The sequence below is a fragment of the Rhinoraja longicauda genome, chromosome 19 (genome assembly GCF_053455715.1).
Source record: "Rhinoraja longicauda isolate Sanriku21f chromosome 19, sRhiLon1.1, whole genome shotgun sequence".
NCBI lineage: Eukaryota > Metazoa > Chordata > Chondrichthyes > Rajiformes > Arhynchobatidae > Rhinoraja > Rhinoraja longicauda.
In genome coordinates this window covers 8720306-8744245 of record NC_135971.1, presented here as the reverse complement: position 1 = coordinate 8744245, position 23940 = coordinate 8720306, and the positions used below count along the sequence as shown (strand labels likewise).

Below are 23940 nucleotides of genomic sequence, written 5' to 3'. Positions count from 1 at the left end.
CTGAGTTACTCCAGCAGTTTTGTGAATAAATACCTTCGATTTGTACCAGCATTCGCAGTTATTTTCTTACACATTGAATGGTGGTGCTGGCTCGAAGGGCTGAATGGCCTCCTCCTGCATCTATTATCTATTGTCTATTGCAGTCAATTACCATTCATTATACGACGTGGCAGGGTGCGGAGTGGATAACGCGATACTGCAGGAATTCAGCCGCTCCCAAAAGCAAATAGTATCTGCAGTTCCTTCCTACACATGTAGATTACACCGAGAGAGTGTGGAACGCCACATTTCACCGGTGTTCGCACGTTACCATTTAACAGGTGCTCGAAATTTATATTTCACCATCGTTTCCCATCCACGTGTGGCACCATTTTGGCCTTGCCGCCTATGTTCTGCTTTACACTGTCCCAGGTCCATATCTCTGGTATATTCACTTTCAAGAACGAACGGCCCCTCCCTCCTGTGAGATTAGTTGGAGGTTTGCTCGGACAACTTCACAATGAACCCTTGCAGTTTAATGTGGATAAATGTGAGTTCCACTTTGGGGGTAAGAATTGGAAGACAGATTGTTATCTGAATGGTGTCAAGTTAGGAAAAGGGGATGTACAACGAGATCTGGGTGTCCTAGTGCATCAGTCACTGAAAGGAAGCATGCAGGTAGAGCAGGCAGTGAAGAAAGCCAATGGAATGTTGGCCTTCATAACAAGAGGAGTTGAGTATAGGAGCAAAGAGGTCCTTCTGCAGTTGTTCAGGGCCCTAGTGAGACCACACCTGGAGTGCTGTGTGCAGTTTTGGTCTCCAAATTTGAGGAGGGATATTTTTGCTTTTGAGGGCGTGCAGCGTAGGTTCACTAGGTTAATTCCTGGAATTCCGGGACTGTCGTATGTTGAACGACTGGAGCGACTAGGCTGGTATACACTGGAAATTAGAAGGATGAGAGGGGATCTTATTGAAACATATAAGATTATTAAGGGATTGGACACGTTAGAGGCAGGAAACATGTTCCCAATGTTGGGGGAGTCCAGAACCAGGCGCCATAGTTTAAGAATAAGGGGTAGGCCATTGACAACGGAGATGAGGAAAAACTTTTTCACTCAGAGAGTTGTAAATCTGTGGAACTCTCTGCCTCAGAAGGCAGTGGAGGCCAATTCTCTGGATGCTTTCAAGAGAGAGCTAGATAGAGCTCTTAAGGATAGCAGAGTCAGGGGGTATGGGGAGAAGGCAGGAACGGGGTACTGATTGAGAATGATCAGCTGTGATCGCATTCAATGACAGTGCTGTCTCGAAAGGCCGAATGGCCTACTCCTGCACCTATTCTCTATTGTCTATTGTTTATTGAGTCCTAATAAAGATTGGTGGGTGTATGGAACGGGTTGCCAGAGGAGGTAGTTGGGGCAGGGACTATCCCAACATACAAGATAGTTAGACAGGTAGATGGATAGGACAGGTTTGGATGGATATGGGTCAAACGCAGGCAGGTGGGACTGGTGTAGCTGGGACATGGCGGATGCTATGGGCAAGTTGAGCCGAAGGTCCTTTTTCCACACCTTATCAGGACCACGTTACTAATCAAGACTTTGCCGTTCTCTGCCTTAAAAATATCCATCGATTTGGCCTCCACAGCTTTTTGCTTCCATGAATTCCACAGATTCGGGGGGGGGGGGGAGGCAGGAATGGGGTAGTGTTTGAGAATGATCAGCCATGATCACATTGAATGTTGTTTGACTTCATACACTTCACTTCCAATTTCCATCCTGCCCTTAAATATATGTGGACTATCTCTGTTATCTCCCTCCCGTTTCTGGACCTCACCATCTCCATCACAGGAGACAGACTGGTGCCTGACATCTACTATAAACCCACTGACTCGCACAGCTATCTGGACTACACTTCTTCCCATCCGGTCTCCTGCAAAAAGTCTACCCCCTACTCCCAATTCCTCCGTCTACGCTGCATCTGCGCCCGGGATGAGGTCTTTTCACACTCGGGCATCAGAGATGTCCTACTTCTTCAGGAAACGGGGCTTCCCCTCTGTGAGGCTCTCACTAGGGTCTCTTCTACATCCCGCAGCTCCACTCTTGCTCCCCCTCCCCCAAACCATAACAAGGAAAAAATCCCCCTCGTTCTCACCTTCCACCCCACCAGCCAGTGGATCCAACAAATCGTCCGCCAACATTTCCGTCACCTACAACGGGACCCCACCACTGGCCATATCTTCCCATCCCCTCCCCTTTCTGCGTTCTGCAGAGACCATTCCCTCCTTGTCCCTTGTCCACTCGTTCCTTCCTACACAAACCACCCCATCCCCGGGCACTTTCCCCTCAACCGCAGGAGATGCAACACCTGTCCCTTTACCTTCCCCCTCAACTCCATGCAATGACCCAAAGTCTTTCCAGGTGAGACAGAGGTTCACCTGCACCTCCTCCAACCGCATATATTGCATCCGCTGCTCCAGATGTCAACTTATTTACATCGGCGAAACCAAACGCAGGCTCGGCGATCGCTTCGCTCAAAACCTGCGCTCAGTCCGCATTAGACAATCTGATCTCCTGGTGGCTGAGCACTTCAACTTCCCCTCCCATTCCGAGTCTGACCTTTCTGTCATGGGCCTCCTCCAGTGCCATAGTGAGTCCAACCGGGAATTGGAGGAACAGCACCTCATATTTTGCCTGGGCAGCTTGCAGCCCAGCGGTATGAACATCGACTCTGTCCCTCGCTTCCCCTCCTCTTCCCAGATCTCCCATTTTCTTCCTGTCTCCATCTATATCCTTCCTTTGACCCGCTCCCTGACATCAGTCTGAAGAAGGGTCTCGACCCGAAACGTCGCCCATTCCTTCTCTCCTGAGATGCTGCCTGACCTGCTGAGTTACTCCAGCATTTTGTGAATAAATACCTTCGATTTGTACCAGCATTCGCAGTTATTTTCTTACACATTGAATGGTGGTGCTGGCTCGAAGGGCTGAATGGCCTCCTCCTGCGTCTCTTATCTATTGTCTATTGCAGTCAATTACCATTCATTATACGACGTGGCAGTGTGCGGAGTGGATAACGCGATACTGCAGGAATTCAGCCGCTCCCAAAAGCAAATAGACTTCGAACCTTTGTGCCGGGAATTAAAATGGCTTCGAAAGACAAGGTCGTGAGTTTAACCGAGGAGGCAGTTTGTCCCATCTGCCTGGATTTCTTCACCGACCCGGTTATACTGGAGTGCGGGCACAACTACTGCCGCTCCTGTATCACACAGAGTTGGGGCAGGGAGGAGAGAATCTCCTGCCCGGAATGCAGAGAGGAGTTTGCAGACCGCAGCCTCAAAGTCAATCGGGCCTTGGCGAGACTGTCTGAGAAAGCTCGAGCACTGAGCCTGAATACGGAAGAGAAGGGAAGTACACTTTTCTGCGAGGAACATCAGGAAGAAATGAAGCTGTTTTGTGAAAATGACAAGAAACTGATCTGTGTGATTTGTCGAGATGCGCTGGAACACAGAAACCACAGCTTCCAGCCGATTAAAGAAGCTGTAGACATCTACAAGGTTAATGCAAACAGATTTGTATCTTTATTTACCTTGTTAAGCCTTTGTTGTCTAACGCCTTTATTCTTTGATTTTAGGCTCGGGTAAAATCGGCCATAGAATCTGTCACGAAAAATAAATCTGATATCGAAGAAATAGAACAGCAACAACTACGAAAGATTTCCAAAGTTCGGGTGAGGCCTTTCTGTCTGGAATTTTTATGCAGCGTTGCTCATTTTAATGTGTAGTGGACATGTTGGATCAATTGACTGCTGAAATGAGGCGCGTAGGAAGGAACTGCAGATGCTGGTTTAAACCGAAGATAGGCACAAAAAGCTGGAGTAACTCAGCGGGACTGGCAGCATCTCTGGAGAGAATGAATGGGTGATGTTTCGGGACGAGACCCTTCTTCAGACTGGTTAGGGATAAGGGAAACGAGGGACAGGGAGTAGACGATGATGCAGAGAAATAAAGAACAATGAATAAAAGATATGCAAAGAAGTAATGACGTTAAAGGAAACAGGCCATTGTTAGCTGTTGATGGGGTGAAAGCGAGAAGTTAGTGCGACTTGGGTGGGTGAGGGATAGAGAGGGGAAACCTGAAGTGAGAGAAGTCAATATTACTGGGCTGAAAGCTGCCCAAGCGAAATATGAAATGCTGTTCCTCCAATTTTGCAATTAGCCTCCCTCTGACAATGGAGGATACCTAGGACAGAAAGGTCAGTGTGGGAATGGGAAGGAGAATTAAAGGAGAATTAAACCTCTTTGTTTCAGGAAAGTGTGAGAGAATTTGATTGATTAGATAATTCTGACAACCGGACGCTGATGGGCTATATGGTCACTTATTCTGTTAGCAAACACAATACAGAAATATATTATGTTAATCTTCAACATTCATTTGACAGGAAGAGTCACACAGCCTTCAGTCCCATGTCACATCCCAGTTTGCTGAACTGCACCAGATTATCACTGAGAAAGAAAAGTACTTCCTCAAAGATATCCGAGAAGATGAGGAGCGGATTCTAAATCTAATGGAGAAAAATCTTCGGGAGATTCAAGAGAATTTAAATTCTATTCAGGAGGAACTCCTGTGTTTACAGGAACGGATGGAACAAAAAGACAGCGTGAAATTTCTAGAGGTAATAATAATAATAATAATAATAATAATACATTTTATTTATATAGCGCTTTTCATATACTCAAAGACGCTTTACAGAGATTTTGAGAACATAGGGAAATTAATAAATAGATAAATAAGTAAATAAATAAATGAACAGAGAAAGGAGACAGTAGGTGAGGTGACCTTCAGTGGTTGAAGGCAGTACTGAACAGGTGAGACTTCAGCGATGTTTTGAATGTGGTGAGTGTGGGGGAGTCTCTAACGGTTTGGGGTAGTGAGTTCCATAGGGTGGGAGCAGCAATGGAGAAAGCCCTGTCCCCCCAGGATCTGAGTTTAGTCCGGATGTGGGGGGATAGGAGATTGGCAGCGGCAGAGCGGAGGGTGCAGGTGGGAGTGTGCCTGTGGAGGAGGTCGGTCAGGTAGGATGGGGCCAGGTTATGGAGGGCTTTGTAGGTTATGAGGAGGATTTTGTACTGGATTCTCTGGGGGATGGGGAGCCAGTGGAGTTTATAAAGGACGGGGGTGATATGGTCACGGATCGAGGTGTGTGTGAGTAGACGGGCAGCGGAGTTTTGAATGTATTGAAGTTTATTGATGATTTTTGAGGGTGCGCCATAGAGGAGGCTGTTGCAGTAGTCCAGACGGGAGGTGATGAAGGCGTGGATGAGGGTTTCTGCAGCTGTGGAGGAGAGGGATGGACGGAGACGGGCAATGTTTTTGAGGTGGAAGAAGGCTGTCTTTGTGATGTGTTTGATGTGTTTGTCGAAGGAGAGGGTTTGATCAAGGATGATTCCAAGATTCCGGATGTGAGGTGAGGTGGATACTGGGAGACCATCAATGTTGAGGATGAAGTTTTGGGTGGATTTGGTAAGGAAGTCTATTTAAATTTGCGTCTATAAATGGGCACCATCACAAAATGGTGTCTGATATATTTGAAACAAATTCAACTATGTTGTCTATTGTCCATTCCTACACATCACTAACATCATATTCAATAGACAAGAGACAACAAGTGTAGAAGTAAACCATGCAGCCCTTCGAGCCAGCAACTCCATTCAATGTGATCATGGCTGATCATTCTCAATCAATACCCCGTTCCAGCCTTCTCCCCATACCCCCTGACTCTGCTATCCTTAAGAGCTCTATCTAGCTCTCTCTTGAAAGCATCCAGAGAATTGGCATCCACTGCCTTCTGAGGCAGAGAATTCCACAGATTCACAACTCTCTGACTGAAAAAGTTTTTCCTCATCTCCGTTCTAAATGGCATATCCTTTATTCGGCTGAAACGCACAACCTGTCCAGACTATCCTTAACCATATAACCATATAACAACTACAGCACGGAAACAGGCCCGTTCGGCCCTACCAGTCCACGCCGACCACTCTCTCTGACCTAGTCTCATCTACCTGCACTCAGACCATAACCCTCTAATCCCCTCTTATCCATATACCTATCCAATTTACTCTTAAATAATAAAATCAAGCCTGCCTCCACCACTTCCACCGGAAGCCCATTCCATACAGCCACCACCCTCTGAGTAAAGAAGTTACCCCTCATGTTACCCCTAAACTTTTGTCCCTCAATTCTGAAGCTATGTCCCCTTGTTGGAATCTTCCCCACTCTCAAAGGGAAAAGCCTACCCACGTCAACTCTGTCTGTCCCTCTCAAAATTTAAAAAACCTCTATCAAGTCCCCCCTCAACCTTCTACGCTCCAAAGAATAAAGACCCAACCTGTTCAACCTCTCTCTGTAGCTTAAGTGCTGAAACCCAGGCAACATTCTAGTAAATCCCCTCTGCACCCTCTCCATTTTGTCGACATCCTTCCTATAATTTGGCGACCAGAACTGCACACCATACTCCAGATCCTGTCAGCATCGTGTAATTTTTAGAATAATCTTTATACTTCCTCCATCGGTTCTATGTCCGCAATATCATTATTCTTCTCTGTGTGTCATTTTGGGTGAGAGTGGAGAAATGGGAACTTTTAGCACCTCGTAATAATCTGGGTGAAATTCATGCTCTCAGTAGTTCTGTCTTGGTCAATTCAGTCTTGTGTTTTATTTATTTCAGGAGGAAGCTGTTCGCAAGCGAAGGTAGGGCATGTTCTTCACTGAAACTCTGCATGTAACATATTTCCTCATAAACATCAATGCACAATTTGTAATCAGCTATTTATTATTTGCAGGACTAGTGATGAGTTCCATACATTGTCAGTGACAGATGGTGCCATAACGGCGGAAAAATTCAACCACCTCTTTTTGTTGAAGGCAGCGTTGATAGAAACGTTTGACTCCATTAAACAAGGTAAAACATATGGACTTATTTCACTTGGTTTGTGGGAACACATTGATGTTTTTATGTGATGCAAAGATTGGTCAGGATAAAGCACTGAATGGTAATTGGAGTTTCATTCCTGCACCAACCCACTGACTGAGAAGCCTCACGCACACATGGTCAGCTGGAGATGTTAGATCCTGGAACACATGGAGCACGATAGACAATAGACAAGAGGTGCAGGAGGAGGCCATTCGGCCCTTCGAGCCAGTACCGCCATTCAATAGACAATAGACAATAGGTGCAGGAGTAGGCCATTCAGCCCTTCGAGCCAGCACCGCCATTCAATGCGATCATGGCTGATCACTATCAATCAGTACCCCGTTCCTGCCTTCTCCCCATACCCCCTCACTCCGCTATCCTTAAGAGCTCTATCCAGCTCTCTCTTGAAAGCATCCAACGAACTGGCCTCCACTGCCTTCTGAGGCAGAGAATTCCACACCTTCACCACCCTCTGACTGAAAAAGTTCTTCCTCATCTCCGTTCTAAATGGCCTACCCCTTATTCTCAAACTGTGGCCCCTTGTTCTGGACTCCCCCAACATTGGGAACATGTTATCTGCCTCTAATGTGTCCAATCCCCTAATTATCTTATATGTTTCAATAAGATCCCCCCTCATCCTTCTAAATTCCAGTGTATACAAGCCCAATCACTCCAGCCTTTCAACATACGACAGTCCCGCCATTCCGGGAATTAATCTAGTGAACCTACGCTGCACGCCCTCCATAGCAAGAATATCCTTCCTCAAATTTGGAGACCAAAACTGCACACAGTACTCCAGGTGCGGTCTCACCAGGGCCCGGTACAACTGTAGAAGGACCTCTTTGCTCCTATACTCAACTCCTCTTGTTACGAAGGCCAATGTGATCATGGCTGATCATTCTCAATCAGTACCCCGTTCCTGCCTTCTCCCCATAACCCCTGACTCCGCTATCCTTAAGAGCTCTATCTAGCTCTCTCTTGAATGCATTCAGAGAATTGGCCTCCACTGCCTTCTGAGGCGGAGAATTCCACAGATTCACAACTCTCTGACTGAAAAAGTTTTTCCTCATCTCAGTTCGAAATGACCTACCCCTTATTCTTAAACTGTGGCCCCTTGTTCTGGACTCCCCCAACATTGGGAACATGTTTCCTGCCTCTAACGTGTCCAACCCCTTAATAATCTTAAAAGTTTCGATAAGATCCCCTCTCATCCTTCTGAATTCCAGTGTATACAAGCATAGTCGCTCCAGTCTTTCAACATATGACAGTCCCGCCATTCCGGGAATTAACCTAGTAAACCTACGCTGCACGCCCTCAATAGCAAGAATAACTTTCCTCAAATTTGGAGAACAAAACTGCACACAGTACTCCAGGTGCGGTACAAGTGCAGAAGGACCTCTTTGCTCCTATACTCAACTCCCCTTGTTATGAAGGCCAACATTCCATTGGCGTTCTTCACTGCCTGCTGTACCTGCATGCTTCCTTTCAGTGACTGATGCACTAGGACACCCGTTGTACGTCCCCTTTTTCTAACTTGACACCATTCAGATAATACTCTGCCATCCTATTCTTACCACCAAAGTGGATAACCTCACACTTATCCACATTAAACTGCATCTGCCATGCATCCGCCCACTCACACAACCTGTCCAAGTCACCCTGCAACCTCATAGCATCTTCCTCACAGTTCACACTACCACCGAGCTTTGTATCATCTGCAAATTTGCTAATGGTACTTTTAATCCCTTCATCCAAGTCATTAATGTATATTGTAAATAGCTGCGGTCCCAGCACCGAGCCTTGCGGTACCACACTAGTTACTGCCTGCCATTCTGAAAGGGGCCCATTTATCCCCACTCTTTGCTTTCTTCCTGTCAACCAATTTTCTATCCATGTCGGTACCCTACCTCCAATACCTTGTGCTCTAATTTTGCCCACTAATCTCCTATGTGGAACCTTGTCGAAGTCTTTCTGAAAGTCAAGGTACACCACATCCACCGGCTCTCCCCTGTCTATTTTCCTAGTTACATCCTCAAAGAATTCCAGAAGATTAGTCAAGCATGATTTCCCCTTCGTAAATCCATGCTGACTCGGAACGATCCTGTTACTGCCATCCAAATGCTCCGCAATTTTGTCTTTTATAATTTACTCCACCATCTTCCCCACCACTGATGTAAGATGAACTGGTCTATAATTTCCCGTTTTCTCTCTCCCTCCTTTCTTAATAAGTGGGACAACATTAGCTACCTTCCAATCCACAGGAACTGATCCTGAATCTATAGAACATTGGTAAATGTTCACCAATGCGTTTACAATTTCTAGCGCCACCTCCTTAAGTACTCTGGGATGCAGACCATCAGGCCCTGGGGATTTATCAGCCTTCAGTCCCATCAGTCTACCCAACACCATTTCCTGCCTAATGTGGATTTCCTTCAGTTCCTCCGTCACCCTAGGATCTCTGGCCACTAGAACATCTGGGAGATTGCTTGTATCTTCCTTAGTGAAGACAGATCCAAAGTACCGGTTCAACTCGTCTGCCATTTCCTTGTTCCCCATAATAAATTTCCCCGCTTCTGTCTTCAAGGGACCCACATTTGCCTTGACTATTTTCTTCCTCTTTACATACCTAATAAAGCTTTTACTATCCTCCTTTATATTATTGGCTAGTTTACCCTCGTACCTCATCTTTTCTCCCCGTATTGCCTTCTTAGTCATCTTCTGTTGCTCTTTAAAAGAGTCCCAATCCTCTGGCTTCCCACTCTTCTTTGCATGGTTGTACTACTTCTCTTTTATTTTTATGCTGTCCTTGACTTCCCTTGTCAGCCACGGGTGCCTCTTACTCCCCTTAGAATCTTTCCTCCTCTTTGGGATAAATTGATCCTGCAACTTCTGAATTATTCCCAGGAATACCTGCCATTGCTGTTCCACCATCTTCCCTGCTCGGGCCTCCTTCCAGTCAATTTTGGCCAGCTCCTGCCTCATGCCTCTGTAATCCCCTTTGCTATACTGTAATACTCACACTTCCGATTTTCCCTTCTCCCTCTCAATTTGTAGAGTAAAACCTATCATATTGTGATCACTGCCTCCTAATGCCTCTTTTACCTCGAGTCCCCTTATCAGATCATGTTCATTACACAACACTAAATCCAGAATTGCCTTCTCCCGAGTAGGCTCCAGCACAAGCTGTTCTAAGAATCCATCTTGGAGACACTCCACAAACTCTCTTTCCTGGGGTCCGTTACCAACCTGATTTTCCCAGTCTACCTGCATGTTGAAATCTCCCATAACCACCGTAGCATTACATTTGCAACATGCCAATTTTAGCTACTGATTCAACTTGCACCCTATGTCAAGGCTACTGTTTGGGGGCCTGTAGATAACTCCCATTAGGGTCTTTTTATCCTTACAATTCCTCATTTCTATCCATACTGATTCTACATCTCCTGATTCTATGTCACCCCTTGCAAGGGAGTGAATATTATTCCTCACCAACAGAGCGACCCCACCCCCTCTGCCCACCTGTCTGTCTTTTCTATATGTTGCGTACCCCTGAATATTCAGTTCCTAGCCCTGGCCCTCTTGTAGCCATGTCTCAGTGATTCCCACATAGAAACATAGAAACATAGAAAATAGGTGCAGGAGTAGGCCTTTCGGCCCTTCGAGCCTGCACCGCCATTCAATATGATCATGGCTGATCATCCAGCTCAGTAGCCTGTACCTGCCTTCTCTCCATACCCCCTGATCCCTTTAGCAAAAAGGGCCACATCTAACTCCCTCTTAAATATAGCCAATGAACTGGCCTCAACTACCTTCTGTGGCAGAGTATTCCACAGACTCACCACTCTCTGTGTGAAGAAATGTTTTCTCCTCTCGGTCCTAAAAGACTTCCCCTTTATCCTTAAGCTGTGACCCCTGGTTCTGGACTCCCCCAACATTGGGAACAATCTTCCCGCATCTAGCCTCTCCAACCCCTTAAGAATTTTATATGTTTCTATAAGATCCCCCCTCAGTCTTCTAAATTCCAGTGAGTACAAGCCCAGTCTATCCAGTCTTTCCTCATATGTAAGTCCCGCCATCCCAGGGATCAATCTGGTGAACCTTCTCTGTACTCCCTCTAAGGCAAGAACGTCTTTCCTCAGGTTAGGAGACCAAAACTGCACACAATACTCCAGGTGCGGTCTCACCAAGGCCCTGTACAACTGCAGCAGAACCTCCCTGCTCCTAAACTCAAATCCTCTTGCTATGAATGGCAACATACCATTCGCTTTCTTCACTGCCTGCTGCACCTGCATGCTTGCTTTCAATGACTGGTGCACCATGACACCCAGGTCACATTGCATCTCCCCTTCTCCCAATCGGTCACCATTCAGGTAATACTCTGCTTTCCTGTTCTTGCCGCCAAAGTGGATAACCTCACATTTATCCACATTATATTGCACCTGCCATGCATTTGCCCACTCGCCTAATCTATCCAAGTCACTCTGCAGCCTCCTAGCATCCTCCTCGCAGCTAACACTGCCACCCAGCTTCGTGTCATCCGCAAACTTAGAGATGTTGCATTCAATTCCCTCGTCCAAATCATTAATATACACTGTAAATAACTGGGGTCCCAGCACTGAGCCTTGCGGTACCCCACTAGTCACTGCCTGCCATTCCGAAAAGGACCCGTTTATTCCTACTCTTTGCTTCCTGTCCGCCAACCAATTTTCTATCCACCTCAATACTGAACCCTCAATACCGTGTGCTTTAAGTTTGTACACCAATCTCCTATGTGGGACCTTGTCGAAGGCCTTCTGAAAGTCCAGATATAACACATCGACTGGTTCTCCCTTATCCACTCTACTAGTTACATCCTCGAAAAATTCTATAAGATTTGTCAGACATGATTTGCCTTTGGTAAATCCATGCTGACTTTGTCCGATGATTTCACCACTTTCCAAATGTAATGCTATCACATCTTTAATAACTGACTATAGCATTTCCCCCACTACCGATGTTAGGCTAACTGGTCTATAATTCCCCGTTTTCTCTCTCCCGCCCTTTTTAAAAAGTGTGGTTACATTAGCTACCCTCCAGTCCTCAGGAACTACTCCAGAATCTAAAGAGTTTTGAAAAATTATCACTAATGCATCCACTATTTTTGAGGCTACTTCCTTAAGCACTCTGGGATGCAGGCTATCAAGCCCTGGGGATTTATCTGACTTTAATCCATTTAATTGACCTAACACCACTTCGCGACTAACCTGGATTTCCCTCAGTTCCTCCATCTCATTAGACCCCCGGTCCCCCGCTATTTCCGGCAGACGGTTTATGTCTTCCTTAGTGAAGACAGAACCAAAGTATTTGTTCAATTGGTCTGCCATCTCCTTGTTCCCTATGATCAATTCACCTGTTTCCGACTGCAAGGGACCTACATTTGCCTTAACTAATCTTTTTCTCTTGACATATCTATAAAAGCTTTTGCAGTCTGTTTTTATGTTCCTTGCCAGTTTTCCCTCATAATCTATTTTCCCTTTCCTAATTAAGCCCTTTGTCCTCCTCTGCTGGACTCTGAATTTCTCCCAGTCCTCTGGTATGCTACTTTTTCTGGCTAATCTTTATGCTTCATCTTTTGTTTTAATACTATCCTTGATTTCCCTTGTTAGCCACGGATGCACTACCTTTCCTGGTTTGTTCTTTTGCCAAACTGGGATGAACACTTGTTGTAGTTCATCCATGCGACCTTTAAATGCCTTCCATTGCATGTCCACCGTCAACCCTTTCAGCATCAATCGCCAGTCTATCTTGGACAATTCAGGCCTCATACCCTCAAAGTTACCTTTCTTTAAGTTCAGAACACTTGTTTCTGTATCGACTTTGTCACTCTCCATCCTAATGAAGAACTCTACCATATTATGATCACTCTTGCCCAAGGGGCCTCGCACAACAAGACTGCTAACTAACCCTTCCTCATTACTCAATACCCAGTCTAGAATGGCCTGTTCTCTCGTTCGTTCCTCGACATGTTGGTTTAGAAAACCATCTCTCAAACATTCCAAGAAATCCTCTTCCTCAGCACCCCTGCCAGTTTGGTTCACCCAATCTATATGTAGATTGAAGTCACCCATTATAACTGCTGCGCCTTTAGTGCATGCATTTCTAATTTCCTGCTTGATGCCATCCCCAACCTCACTACTGCTGTTAGGTGGCCTGTACACAACTCCCACTAGCGTTTTCTGCCCCTTAATGTTTCGTAGCTCTACCCATATCGATTCCATTTCCTCCAAGCTAATGTCCTTCCTTTCCACTGCTTTAATCTCCTTTCTAACTAGTAACACTACCCCACCTCCTTTTCCTTTCTGTCTATCCCGCCTGAATATAGAATATCCCTAGATGTTGAGCTCCCAGCCTTGGTCACCCTGGAGCCATGTCTCCGTAATCCCAACTATATCATAATCATTAATAACTATCTCCACATTTAATTCATCCACCTTATTATGTATACTCCTTGCATTGAGACACAAAGCCTTCAGGCTTGTTTTTACAACTCTGTTACCCCTTGTACGATTATGTTGAAAAGTGGCCCTTTTTGATTTTTGCCCTGGATTTGTCTGCCTGCCACTTTTACTTTTCACCTTGCTACCTGTTGCTTCTACCCTCATTTTACACCCCTCTGTCTCTCTGCTCCAGCTCCCATCCCCCTGCCACATTAGTTTAAATCCTCCCCGACAGCACTAGCAAACACTCCCCCTAGGACATTGGTTCCATTCCAGCTCAGGTGCAGACCATCCTGTTTGTACTGGTCCCACCTCTCCCAGAACTGGTTCCAATGTCCTAAAAATTTGAATCCCTCCCCCTTGCACCATTTTTCAAGCCACGTATTCATCTGAAATATCCTCTTATTCCTACTCTGGCTAGCACGTGGCACTGGTAGTAATCCAGAGATTATTACCTTTGAGGTCCTACTTGTTAGTTTATCTCCTAGCTCTCTAAATTCACCTTGTAGGACCTCATCCCGTTTTTTACCTAAATCGTTGGTGCCAACGTGCACCACGACAACTGGCTGCTCACCCTCCCCCTTCAGCCACTCAAGGGGTCCTGCAGCCACTCAGAGATATCCCTGACCCTTGCACCAGGGAGGCAACATACCATCCTGGAGTCTCGTTTGCGGCCGCAGAAATGCCTATCTATTCCCCTTACAATTGAATCCCCTATCACTATAGCCCTTCCACTCTTTTTCCTCCCCTCTTTTGCCGCAGAGCCACCCACGGTGCCATGAACTTGGCTGCTGCTGCCTTCCCCTGATGAACCATCTCCCCCAACAGTATCCAAAATGGCATATCTGTTTAGGAGGGAGATGACCGCAGGGGACTCCTGCACTACCTGCCTACTGCTACGCTGGCTAGTGGCCACCCGTTTCCTTTCTGTCCGCTTATCTTTTACTTGTGGTGTGGCCAACTCACTATACGTGCTATTCACGACCTTCTCAGCATCGTGGATGCTCCAGAATTAGTCCAACCGCAGCTCCAACCGTTCAATGCGGTCTGCCAGGAGCTGCAGCTGGACACACTTCCTGCACACGTAGTCATCAGGGACACCGACAATATCCCTGATCTCCCACATGTTGCAGGATGAGCATTCCACGGGGCCGATCTCATCTGACATGTCTTACCCCCAAATTAAATCAAATCCCTCTTAATCCTTTAAACTGTACCTTTACTAAAAATCACTGAACCCTTAACTCACTGAACCCTTAACTCACTGAACACTTAACTCACTGAACCCTTAACTCACTGAACCCTTAACTCACTGAACCCTGAACTCACTGAACCCTGAACTCACTGAACCCTGAACTCACCGAACCCTTAACGAAAAGTACGAACAAAAAACAGAATTACAACCCCGGGGTTACGCCCAATCAGCTGCTTCCTCTAGTCCGCTTCCACCAATCAGCGGCTTCCTCCAGAACACTTCTTTTAAATTGTGTGGGAACGTTTTTATCTCCAACCACCTCCAACCGCTTCTGGGCCTCTGGGTGAACAAAGCCCCGCGCTGGGTTTTTAAACCTACCGCCCGGACCGCTTCTGGGCCTCTGATACTTGCCAATGTCTAAATAAGCCTCGGGCTCATCCACTTCATTTTTTGTACTTCGCGCATTTAAATACAACACTTTAATTTCGGTATTCACCTCCCCTCTCACACCGGTCACAATTGGCCCTGACCTTACTCTCTTATCCTTTCTCGAACTTCCCTTCCCATTCATTCGAGTGTCCTTTGCAATTTCTCCTCTATTCGCTTCCCCGTTAACTCCATCTTCATATTCCCAGTTTGTCAACCCCTCCCCCCCCCCCACTACTTAGTTTAAAGCCACACTTGTAGCACTAGCAAAACTACCTGCCAGAATGTTGGTCCCCTGTTGTTAAGGGGTACCCCGTCCCTTTTGTACAGGTCACCCCTACCCCAGAAGAGATCCCAGTGGTCTAGAAATCTAAATCCCTGCTCCTTGCACCAGCCCCTCAGCCATACATTCATATCCCCGATCTCTCTGTTCCTGCCCTCACCAGCACGAGGTACAGGTAGCAGTCCAGAGACAACCACCTTTGACGTCCTACTTCTCAGTCTTCTTCCTAACTCTCTAAACTCACGTTGCAGTATCTCCTTCCTCTTCCTCCTGACGTCGTTCGTGCCCACGTGCACAACTATGTCCAGTTGATCACCTTCCCTCGCTAGGATGTTCTGAAGCCGCTCCGTGATGTCTTGAACCCTGGCACCAGGGAGGCAACAGACCATCCTCGAGTCCCGCCATCCGCCAAAGAATCTACTGCCCGTACCTCGGTAGTCAGGAAAATGGAAGTAACGGAATTAAATTATAATGAACAACGAATGAGCAGTATTGTCATGGGGATACGAGGGCGTCCTGTGGAGATCTGTGCCATGGGCCCTGCCTAATCTGTGAGTGACTATCGTTGACTCTGGTTGACTCAGGTCTGCCCCCTGTTGGACCCTTGAGCCGCACAGACTTTCTCAAACCCCATACTGATGCATTGTAAGAATGAGACCGGATAGATCTCGGCCCAAGATCTAGTCTCGGAAAAGCACGCACAGTTTCATCGGCCTGACATAGATACCCTTAAACACATTCACAAGGAAAAGCTCCTGTTCGTGGGCACAACCTCCTCAATATACGTTCCCACTGTAAACTGGAATTGATAATCATTAGACACCGTGAATATATTTAACTGAGTAACCCACAGACTCTGTAGTAACATACGCTAAGAGTCAGGAAATTATGTTTCAGCTTTGCAGGACTTAGGCATAATTTGGAGTATTTTGTGCAGTTCTGGTCGTCCCTTTGCAGGAAGAATGTGGATGCCTTGGGAAATGTGCAGAAGAGGTTTAGCAGAATGCTGCCTGGATTAGAGGGCATTAGCTATTGGGAGAGGTCGGATACATTTGCTTGTTTTATGTGGACTGTCAAAGGTTGAAGGGAAACTGATAGAATTATTTTAAATTATGAGAAGGTGTAAATCGTAGAGGGCATATGTTCAAGGAAACAGAATGAAAATTTAACCGGGGATTGTAAGGCTTTTTAAAAGTACACCTAACTTCTAAGAATATGCTTCCAGGGGGCACTGCAGTAGCAGCGATCACACCGATGTTTGAGAGGTATTTACACAGCCAATACAGGGTACGTGGGATAGGCACGGGCAAGGAAAAGAGGAAAACGGGCCATGTGTAACCAAATGGGATTAGTTTATGTTCATAGGGATCATGAATGGCGCTGATATGCTGGGCCAAAGGGCGTGTACCTGTTCTGTATGTTTCTATTGGGGGAAGAATATACATGCTATTTAGGGCGTGCAGCGTAGGTTTACTAGGTTAATTCCCGGAATGGCAGGACTGTCGTATGTTGAAAGACTGGAGTGTCTAGGCTTGTTTCCACTGGAATTTAGAAGGATGAGAGGGGATCTTATCGAAACATATAAGATTATTAAAGGGTTGGACACGTTAGAGGCAGGAAACATGTTCCCAATTTTGGGGGAGTCCAGAACAAGGGGCCACAGTTTAAGAATAAGGGGTAGGCCATTTAGAATGGAGATGAGGAAAAACATTTTCATTTGGAGAGTTGTAAATCTGTGGAGTTTTCTGCCTCAGAAGTCAGTGGAGGCCAATTCTCTGAGTGCATTCAAGAGAGAGCTAGATAGAGCTCTTAAGGATAGCGGAGTCAGGGGGTATGGGGAGAAGGCAGGAACGGGGTACTGATTGAGAATGATCAGCCATGATCATATTGAATGGTGGTGGTGGCTCGAAGGGCCGAATGGCCTACTCGTATGTCTATTGTCTATGTTCTATATTAAAGAGAAAGTGAGGAGATCTCAGTGAAACACAAAGTTCTACTCGACTTAACAGGCAGCATGATGGGAGGATCTTTCCCTTTCCTGAGGTGTCCAGAACAGAGGTTATCGTCTCAGAATAGGCAGTAGGTTATATAGGACAGAGATAAGAAGATAGTTCTGCACTCAGAGGATGGTAGACCTTTGGGATTCTCTGTATCGGATGGCAGTGAAGGCTCAGTGATTCACTTCATTCAGTCCCAGTCTACTGCAGGGAAATGGACCCTTCGACCCACTATCTCTATTCCGATCATTTTGCACATCTACATCAATCCCATTGGTTCACAACACGTCAACGCCCTTATATACCTCGCGTGTGCAAGTGTCTGTCTAAATGACTCTTGAAGTTAGTGATTCCACCTCCTCCAATGGGAGCATGTTCCAGGTATCAACTACTCTCTGTGCAAGAGATTTATCCCTCACATCTATATACTAAAACTCTCGCATGTTTGTTTGTTTGTTCCTGAACTACAGCCAAAACGGTTCACGATAGCACAACAATTTTAGGCCCAGCTTACTCACCGTCGTCCCTTTGGTGCTAATGGAAGGAGTTTCATTGAAATCAGTGTTCTCTTTTTTGTTATTCACATTTTAAAGTTTAAATCTATCTCCTAGGGAGGGAGGGAGGGTGGAGGAGGGAGGATAAGGGGGGTTCAAGGGGATGGAGTAGGATTGAGGGGAAGCTGGAAGGGGAGGTTGTGTGGAAGGAGTGGGGTGGGGGGTGGAGGATTAGAGGAGGGGAGCGGGGAGGGGGAGGGTGGAGGGGGGAGGGTGGAAGGAGAGGGTGCTGCACCAATGCAGTAGAGGTTTGGGCCCACTTGGTCTAGTCTTCTTTAAAACTCCATCCTCTCACTTTAAACCAATAACCTTGTTTTTGGTACTATTAAGATGGGGAACTGAATCTGACTAACTACCCCCTCTCTGTGTCTCGTAAACTTGTAAACTTCTCCTAGGTCTCCAAATCAGCATTATTCAAGTCCTTCAATGGAGGCAACTTCCCGGTGAATCTCCTTTGCACTCTCTCCAGCACAGTCACATCTTTCCTCATTTTTAATTACCTCCAGTAAACATTTAACTCCTCAACTGCCCCGCAAATCTAGCCCCCATTTTCACCACCATAAGCAAAATCACTCAATATCACGCCCGCACACCCATCCGCCCACCATTTCTCCTATCTCCTCTCTCCCAATTCCATCTGCTTGCCCACGACATTTCAGCATGGAGGCAACCAATGGAGGCAACTTCCCGGTGCATCTCCTTTGCAATCTCTCCAGCACAGTCACATCTTTCCCCCTGTATCACCAAAATATAACGACCTCATTTTTAATTACCTCGAGTAGACATTTAACTCCTCAACTGTCCCGCCAATCAAGCCCGCTTTTCACTCAATATCACGCCCGCACACCCATCCGCCCACCATTTCTCCTACCTCCTCTCTCCCAATTGCATCTGCTTGCCCACGACATACCACAACTCTCGCCTCTACCTCGGGAGAAATGATCCGGGAAGGATTTCTGTTGTCCATCTTACGTGGTAGGGGGAGGGGAAAGAAAACTCCGGGCAAGGTTTCAGTTGTCCGCCCGCCTGTGCCTGAGGCCGAGCGGCCTGTCCCCCGGTCCCGGGGCCGCGCTGCCCGAGTCTCCCCCCGACCCCCGGGGACTCTCTGATTCTCTGCTTCTCCCCCCAGTCTCCGTCACCCTGGATGTGGAAACAGCGCATGCGCAGCTCGAGGTGTCTGAGGATCGGAAGAGGGTGAGACGGACCGGGACCCGGAGGAGTCTCCCTGACACCGGGAAGAGGTTTGCAGGCTGGTGGTGTGTGCTGGGATCGGAGGGATTCACATTGGGGAGACATTACTGGGAGGTGGAGGTGGCGGGGAGTGAGCGCTGGAGTCTGGGAGTCGCCGCAGAGTCTGTGGGGAGGAAGGAACCGGTCCCACCGACCCCGGAGACTGGAGTCTGGAGCATCGGACGGCTGGATGACGTGTTTGTTGCACGCACCTCCCCTTCATCCCGTCTCCCCGCCCGTCCCATCCCCGGGAGGGTGGGAGTTTATCTCAGTTACGAGTCCGGGACAGTTTCATTTTACGACGCGGACACCAAGTCCCATCTCCACACCTTCACCGGGAATAAATTCACGGAGAAACTTTATCCTTTCTTTGCGATCTGGGATGTAAACCAGTGGCTGATAATCTGCTCCGGTTCCGCTCCGTGTCAGTAATTAAGAAATTCTATCAATCCTTCACCAGCACCGGGAATATAGTTAAATCACCTCGGTTCTTTTAGATGTTAAACAAGTCTGTTCTGGGAATCGATGACCATAAAATTCCTAGACTGCCGCCTGTGATGATAATAATAATAATAATAATAATAAATAAATTCATTTAATTGTCCCACACCGTGGAAATTTACAGTGTTGCAGCAGCAAAGTGGTTAACAGGAGACATTCATTATAAATAAAAATAAAGACGTATAAATTGTGATCAGTTTACTGTGTATTTTTAACTGTTACTGTTGACTGGTCTGTTGGGAGCAGTGCTGTTTGTGCAGTCTCACAGCAGCGGGAAGGAAGGACCTCCGATATCTCTCCTTCACTTAAATATACCTGGACTATCTCCGACATCTCCCTCCTGTTTCTGGACCTCACCTTCTCCATCACATGAGACAGACTAGTGACTGACATTTAATATATACCCACCGACTCGCACAGCTATCTGGACTACATTTCTTCCCACCCGGTCCCCTGCAAAAAGTCTATCCCCTACTCCCAATTCCTCCGTCTACGCCGCATCTACGCCCGGGATGAGGTGTTTCACACTAGGGCATCAGAGATGTCCTCGTTCTTCAGGAAACGGGGCTTCCCCTCCTCCACTATCGATGAGGCTTTCACTAGGGTCTCTTCTACATCCCGCAGCTCCGCTCTTGCTCCCCCTCCCCCCACCCGCAACAAGGACAGAATCCCCCTCGTTCTCACCTTCCACCCCACCAGCCAGCGGATCCAACATATCATCCACCAACATTTCCGTCACCCCTCAATGGGACCCCACCACTGGCCATATCTTCCCATCCCATCCCCTCTCTGCATTCCGCAGAGACCGTTCCCTCCGTAACTCCCTGGTCCACTCGTTCCTTCCTACCCAAACCACCCCAACCCCAGGCACTTTCCCCTGCAACCGCACGAGATGCAACACCTGTCCCTTTACCTCCCCCCTCAACTCCATCCTAGGACCCAAACAGTCTTTCCAGGTGAGACAAAGGTTCACCTGCACCTCCTCCAACCTCATCTATTGCATCCGCTGCTCTAGATGTCAACTTATTTACATCGGCGAAATCAAGCGCAGGCTCGGCGATCGCTTCGCTGAACACCTGCGCTTGGTCCGCATTAACAAAACTGATCTCCCGGTGGCCGAGCACTTCAACTCCCCCTCCCATTCCCAGTCTGACCTTTCTGTCATGGGCCTCCTCCAGTGCCATAGTGGGGCCCACCGGAAATTGGACGAACAGCACCTCATATTTCGCCTGGGCAGTTTGCAGCCTAGTGGTATGAACGTCGACTTATAACCATATAAACATATAACCATAATAACAACTACAGCACGGAAACAGGCCCGTTCGGCCCTACCAGTCCACGCCGACCACTCTCTCTGACCTAGTCTCATCTACCTGCTCTCAGACTATAACCCTCTAATCCCCTCTTATCCATATACCTATCCAATTTACTCTTAAATAATAAAATCGAGCCTGCCTCCACCACTTCCACCGGAAGCCCATTCCATACAGCCACCACCCTCTGAGTAAAGAAGTTACCCCTCATGTTACCCCTAAACTTTTGTCCCTCAATTCTGAAGCTATGTCCCCTTGTTGGAATCTTCCCCACTCTCAAAGGGAAAAGCCTACCCACGTCAACTCTGTCCGTCCCTCTTAAAATTTTAAAAACCTCTATCAAGTCCCCCCCTCAACCTTCTACGCTCCAAAGAATAAAGGCCCAACCTGTTCAACCTCTCTCTGTAGCTTAAGTGCTGAAACCCAGGCAACATTCTAGTCAATCTCCTCTGTACCCTCTCCATTTTGTCAACATCCTTCCTATAATTTGGCCACCAGAACTGCACACCATACTCCAGATTCGGCATCATCAATGCCCTGTACAATTTTAACATTACATCTCCAACTTTAGATAGTCCCTCTGTCCCTCACTTCCCCTCCCCCTTCCCAGATCTCCCTCTATCTTCCTGTCTCCACCTATATCCTTCATTTGTCCCGCCCCCCTGACATCAGTCTGAAGAAGGGTCTCGACCTGAAACGTCACCCATTCCTTCTCTCCCGAGATGCTGCCTGACCTGCTGAGTTACTCCAGTATTTTGTGAAAAAATCGATTTGTACCAGCATCTGCAGTTATTTTCTTATATTATCTTGCAATACAATACAATATATCTTTGCAGTCATTGTACAGGGGTACAACGAGATTGGGAATGCGCCTCTCATACGATGAAATAATTTAATTAATTTAAACAACAACCGCCCAACGAGACAAATTGTAACAGTTTTAAAACAGAATAAAGTGCAAGTAGATCTGTGCCGGTTCACTGTGCGATGTGACCATCCGGCTTAGCAGGGCCGGTTCATAGCAGCTCTGGCCCTGGGGATGAAGCTGTTCCTGAGTCTGGAGGTGCGGGCGTAGAAGGCCTTGTATCGTCTGCCCGATGGTAGAAGTTCGAACAGACTTTTGCAGGGGTGTGAAGAGTCTTTGTGGATGCTGGTGGCTTTTCTGAGGCATCGTATGTTGTAGATGCCCTCCAAGGCTGGTAGCTGTGTTCCGATGGTCCTCTGAGCACTATGGACTACTCGCTGAAGAGCTTTCCTTTCTGCCTCCGTGCAGCTGAGGTACCACACAGGGATGCAATGTGTTAGGATGCTCTCTATGGTGCAGCGGTAGAATGTCGTCAGCAGTTGTTGGGGTAGACCAGACGTCCTCAGTGTTCTTAGGTAAAGACTGCACATGATTACAATCGAGCAATTCACAGTGCACACGTAAACGATAAAGGGAATAACGTTTAGTGGAAGATAAAGTCCAGTAAAGTCCGATTAAAGATAGTCCGAGGGTCTCCAAAGAGGCAAATGGTCGTTCAGGGCCGCTTTCCAGTTGGTGAGAGGCTGGTTCAGTTGCAGATGAACATGATAATGGAATAACCATTTAGTCCAAGTTAAAGCCAACAAAGTCCGATCAAGTGTAGGAAATAAAAACTGCAGATGCTGTTTTAAATCGAATGTAAACACAAAATGCTAGAGTAACTCAGCGGGTCAGGCAGCATCTCGGGAGAGAAGGAATGGGTGACGTTTCGGGTCGAGACCCTTCTTCAGATTGGATCAAGTCCGATCAAGGATCGTCCGAGCGTCACCAATGAGATAGGGCAGTAGTTCAGCGCGGCTTTCGATCTGAAAGGATAATTAACGCTAATATCAAAAGCATTTATTATCCCAAGTTAAAGAGGAAATCGGAGCTCGGTGTCTTTGTAGTCACAAGAGACTGCAGATGCTGGAATCTTCAACAAAAGACAAAGTGCTGGAGTAACTCAGTGAGTCGGACAGCGTCTGTAGAGGGAACTGGACAGACGAGGTTTCAGATTGGGACCCTTCTTCAGCTTGTCCGCCTCCTTGTTTCTTTCGCCTTTTCCTCGTCCTCCTAGATTGCGTTCTTGTCACCGGCGCTGCTCTCCGGACGGTGTCCAAATCTGCTCGTTCTCTCGACCTAAGCCCCCAACCACGACCCCTCCCCCTCACCCCCTCACCCCGCTACGCCCCGGTAACTGTCCAACAACCAATAAGAAAGGCAATGGGATGTTGCCTTCATTACGAGAGGATTTGAGTTGAGCAAGGAGGTCCTACTGCAGTTGTACAGGGCCCTGGCGAGACCACACCTGGAGGAGTATTGTGTGCAAGTTTGTTCTCCTAATTTGAGGAAGGACATTATTGCTATTGCCAGAGTGCAGCGTAGGTTCACCAGGTTAATTTCCGGGATGGCGGGACAGACGTATGATGAAAGACTGGGACTTATGATGAAAGACTGGGACTTCCGGTTGAACGAGCCACGAGATGGCAGATTAGGGTAAGAGCTCCCGACATTTTGAGTTAATATTTACCCACTACAATTCGAATATTTCCAAAACTTTTGTGGCAGTTTCGTAAATATTGTGGGTCAGGATTATGTCTAGAGGAAAGAGTAAAAAGTCGATGCAGATGGAGTTTTTTGACGGTGAGGGGGAGGGGGCCTAGCCGAGCCTCCTCAGCTAGCAGTGCAAGGGAGGACGATGATAAGCAAATGCACCCAGATAAGGAACGAGAGAGAGCGGACCTCAGCCTCATATTGAAAGAGTTGAGAGAGTTTAGAAAGGACAATAGTGAGCAGCTGAACGGAATTCGGGAAGAAATTACTAAGACGAACACCAGAATCGGGGAGGCGGAAGAGAGGATTGACGCGGCTGAAAACAGGCTACAGGTGGCAGAGGACGTGGTGACGGAGCTGCTGCAACTCCAAATATACCTAGATGCCAAATTGACGGATATAGAGAGCCGCTCCAGACGTGAAAATATCCGAATTCATGGAGTTAAAGAGGGAGCAGAGGAGA

The 23940-nt window shown here is 47.1% G+C and overlaps 1 protein-coding gene and 1 pseudogene across 1 annotated transcript in view; one reads left to right on the top strand and one right to left on the bottom strand.

Moving 5' to 3' along the window:
• The window catches only part of LOC144603080 (zinc-binding protein A33-like), a 70771-nt pseudogene that overhangs the window by 21485 nt on the left and 25346 nt on the right, over positions 1-23940 (bottom strand).
• Positions 3119-23940, top strand: part of LOC144602523 (zinc-binding protein A33-like) — a 32459-nt gene continuing 11637 nt past the window's right edge. Inside the window, exons 1-4 of the mRNA XM_078415650.1 lie at positions 3119-3529; positions 3607-3702; positions 4414-4611; positions 6897-6933. Coding sequence (XP_078271776.1) covers positions 3119-3529; positions 3607-3702; positions 4414-4611; positions 6897-6933 — 742 coding nt within the window. The remainder of the gene's footprint in view (positions 3530-3606; positions 3703-4413; positions 4612-6896; positions 6934-23940) is intronic.